Source organism: Phragmites australis, chromosome 7 (assembly GCF_958298935.1).
Source record: "Phragmites australis chromosome 7, lpPhrAust1.1, whole genome shotgun sequence".
NCBI classification, from domain to species: Eukaryota; Viridiplantae; Streptophyta; class Magnoliopsida; order Poales; family Poaceae; genus Phragmites; species Phragmites australis.
Window position 1 is genome coordinate 5,067,646 of NC_084927.1, and position 3,042 is coordinate 5,070,687.

Sequence of the window (3,042 nt, forward strand, 5' to 3'; positions counted from 1 at the left end):
CAGGCTGCCCGGATGAAGAACCACCCGCCGCCACAACTTCCTCACATGATTTAAAACGATCAAAGGAGATAAAAGGGATCAATAAAAATAAAAAAAAGGAAGATAATGTTGGTTGTAACATCACATTGCCATTTTTCATTTATTTTGAAATATGTACTGAATGCTCTTATTATTATAAGAAGAAGAAAGCATATAAGATTAGAATTATTCTTCCAAATTAAGGCAGACTACAGCTACGAGAGCACCTAGCATTGACCGTTACATTGATTCTCTACACAGCGGTTTGCATGCATAAGCTACACTTAAAGAACTATTTATTTTAGTTTATAGATTATTGTAATTATAATCTGCGAGTTAAAACAAATATATTATATTATAAAAATTGAATTGTATAATATAGTTTTCAGTTATCCGTTTTTCATTAACTTTTGCAGAGTGTACAATTTAATTTTTATAATCCAATTTTTTACAATCTACATCTATAAATTATTTTTCATCATCCACAGCTGAAACAAACCCATCCTTAAACTATTTCCAACGATTTCCTTTCAGGACTTAGAATCTCTTTATTTCCTTCAGTGTTCTAATGATTTTTCTTCACAGTTTTCGTCACGAGGGGATTCCAAAGTTCATTCCTTTCAGAACAGGATTCTCTCTTTTCCCTTCAGAAATCCCTTCGAAAAGAAGCTCTTAGAAATAAGAAAAAATAAAAAGAATAAAAACGAAAAAGATATTTAAAAAGTAAATAAAATAAAAAAAGTAGTTAGAGATGATCTAACGCACGCATTTCACTCCCAAGCGCATCCGAGCCTGAGCTCAAGATCCAACCCGTCCTCCTCAATGTCACCACCGCCGCTGCATACTCCGATCCCCAGCTCCAAATTCACCTCAAAGGCGGCCTTCGTCGCGGCAGCAGTGGCCGACGTCGTCGCCGAGAAGAACCTGTAGACCACCGGCTCGGACGTCGTCGGCGAGAAGTTGAGGTTAGGGAGAGGACGAAGAGAGGAAGTGTACGCGGAGGCGGAGCAGCACTGCCTGAGCCGGGCCCTGTCCCTCCGGTGGACGTTCATGTGACCTCCCAGCGCCTGCGCCGACCAGAACTCCCGCCTGCAGTAGCCGCAGGTGTAGGACGACGACGACCGCTGCAGTGGCGGCCACGAGAAGCAGCCGGTGGCCAAGCTGAAGTTGTGGCTGGCGTCCATGCCGGTTGCTGCATGAGGCCGCGGCCATGATCTCTCTCCATTGTTGGTGGCTGTGGTCTACTAGCTAGTCTGAGTGAAGAATCAGATTAATTCATCAAGGCACACATCACATGTATGTGCACTCAGCTGCATCTATCTATCTTGGCCAAACTAGTTTGTACTATCATAAATACATATTCTCTACTGTAATAGATCACTTAAATGAACTAGATATATTTATTTGTTATGTATGTTTATATATTCATTTTAAGATACTTCAATATAAACTATATGAAAAAATAAAAAAGAAGTCCATCAATTTTATTAGTTTTTGATAATATCTTTGTATTTGTACATAAAATATAATACACTAAAATATATATATATATATATGTAAAATAGAAAAGATACGTATGTAAAAGTTTTATATATATATATACCTTTGCATGTCTAGTGCATATAGTACTCTACTCTGCATCTATCTATAATTTACTGTTGTTTTTTCTTGAGACACATTGGCTATTTAGGTAGAGTACCAAGCACAAGTGGCATGCCATTGATGCTACAACCAAGATACCGTCAGAACAATGCGAGCCACTCTGGGGAAGACTAAGTGACATGTATTTGCAAGGCGTGCAGGAGCTTTTCAGACACCCAAAGCCAGCCAAAGAGGTTGTAAACCGTAGGGGACGTTGATGCACACTGTTGAGCACCGTGAATTGAACTAGCTAGGTATAAGAAGGTTTGCTTCTGGCTCACTCCAGCATGCATGCGCAAAGCGGCAAAAGACTGCAGGCGTGTTACCGATGCGCTGAAAGCGTAGATGGCCTTACTCCACACTTGCTAGTCTGAGTTTGACTGCACGCAACATTAGGACTGCTGCGTAGGTACTTGCTCGTTCTCGATTTCCTTTCGATTTCCACAAGGGAGAGAGAGGCCGAAGCCGGGCTTCATGATTGGTCAAGTGTCTTGTAGAGCTCTGCAACACATCGCATTGGTCATGTCCCACATTAAAATTCTGCTGGATGGGATATGTTTTCCAGTCAGCTCGCTCAGCTGGCCTGGGTTTCTCAGCCATTGCATTTGGGCAGCACTAGGCGATTCAGGCAGAGTAGCTTTTTGTCTGAAATTAGTAAAGTTTTATTAAATAATAATTTTTAGTTTTTTAAGTGAAATTTGTGAGAGTGATTCTCTTAAATAAATTAGAAGTTGAGGAAAAAAAACTTCTTCTGATTCACTTTTCGTACAGAATCACTTCCTCCGTATAGTTTATTCTAGATAATCACTAGAGAATCATTTTCAGTCACATAATTATTTCTAAAAAATCACTCTTTGCAAAGAATTTAAATCAGAGAGAGCTCTACCAAACAGACCTCAGTTTAAGTATAGAAAGGCATGATATGCTAGCAGAAAAGTAATTGTAATTGTTACCAAATAGTACTATATGGGTAGAGCTATCTGTTTTCTTTAATTTCCGCATTTCTCAAGAAATTGAATAACTAACTAGTTGATTGCCCTTTCTTTTTATTTTTTAGAAAAGAAAAGGCTGCCATGAGCTCTGGCAATCGTGAAAGGAAGGAGATGCGCTCTTGTGCCAAGACTTTGATTTTATTGATCGCAATATGTTAACAGATAATAGAAATTTCACACATAAAAGTATTTTTAAGATAAATATATTTGCCTTTCAAGACGTTGATGAAATTACATAAATGCGTTGAATCCATATACTTTGCTATGTACATTGTGGTGGAAAGATCTAAGAGTTTGCGGACAGGCAAGGAGTCGGTGGTTTGGCTCCAAGATGAGAGCCCGACCAGTGGGGTTCGATTCTCCTATCCCGCATTAGCCTCTGATCTCCTAA

The 3,042-nt window shown here is 39.3% G+C and overlaps 1 protein-coding gene across 1 annotated transcript; it reads right to left on the reverse strand.

The window, feature by feature from the left end:
* Positions 1-788: 788 nt before the first annotated feature.
* LOC133925363 (zinc finger protein 11-like) lies at positions 789-1,202 on the reverse strand. Its single transcript, XM_062371313.1, has one exon. It carries the CDS (start codon positions 1,200-1,202, stop codon positions 789-791), a length of 414 nt encoding a protein of 137 aa, XP_062227297.1.
* Between the last annotated feature and the right edge of the window lie 1,840 nt (positions 1,203-3,042).

Coding starts and splice junctions, on each gene's coding strand:
- LOC133925363 (XM_062371313.1), bottom strand. CDS start 1,202: ATGGACGCCAGCCACAACTTCAGCTTGGCCACCGGCTGCTTCTCGTGG.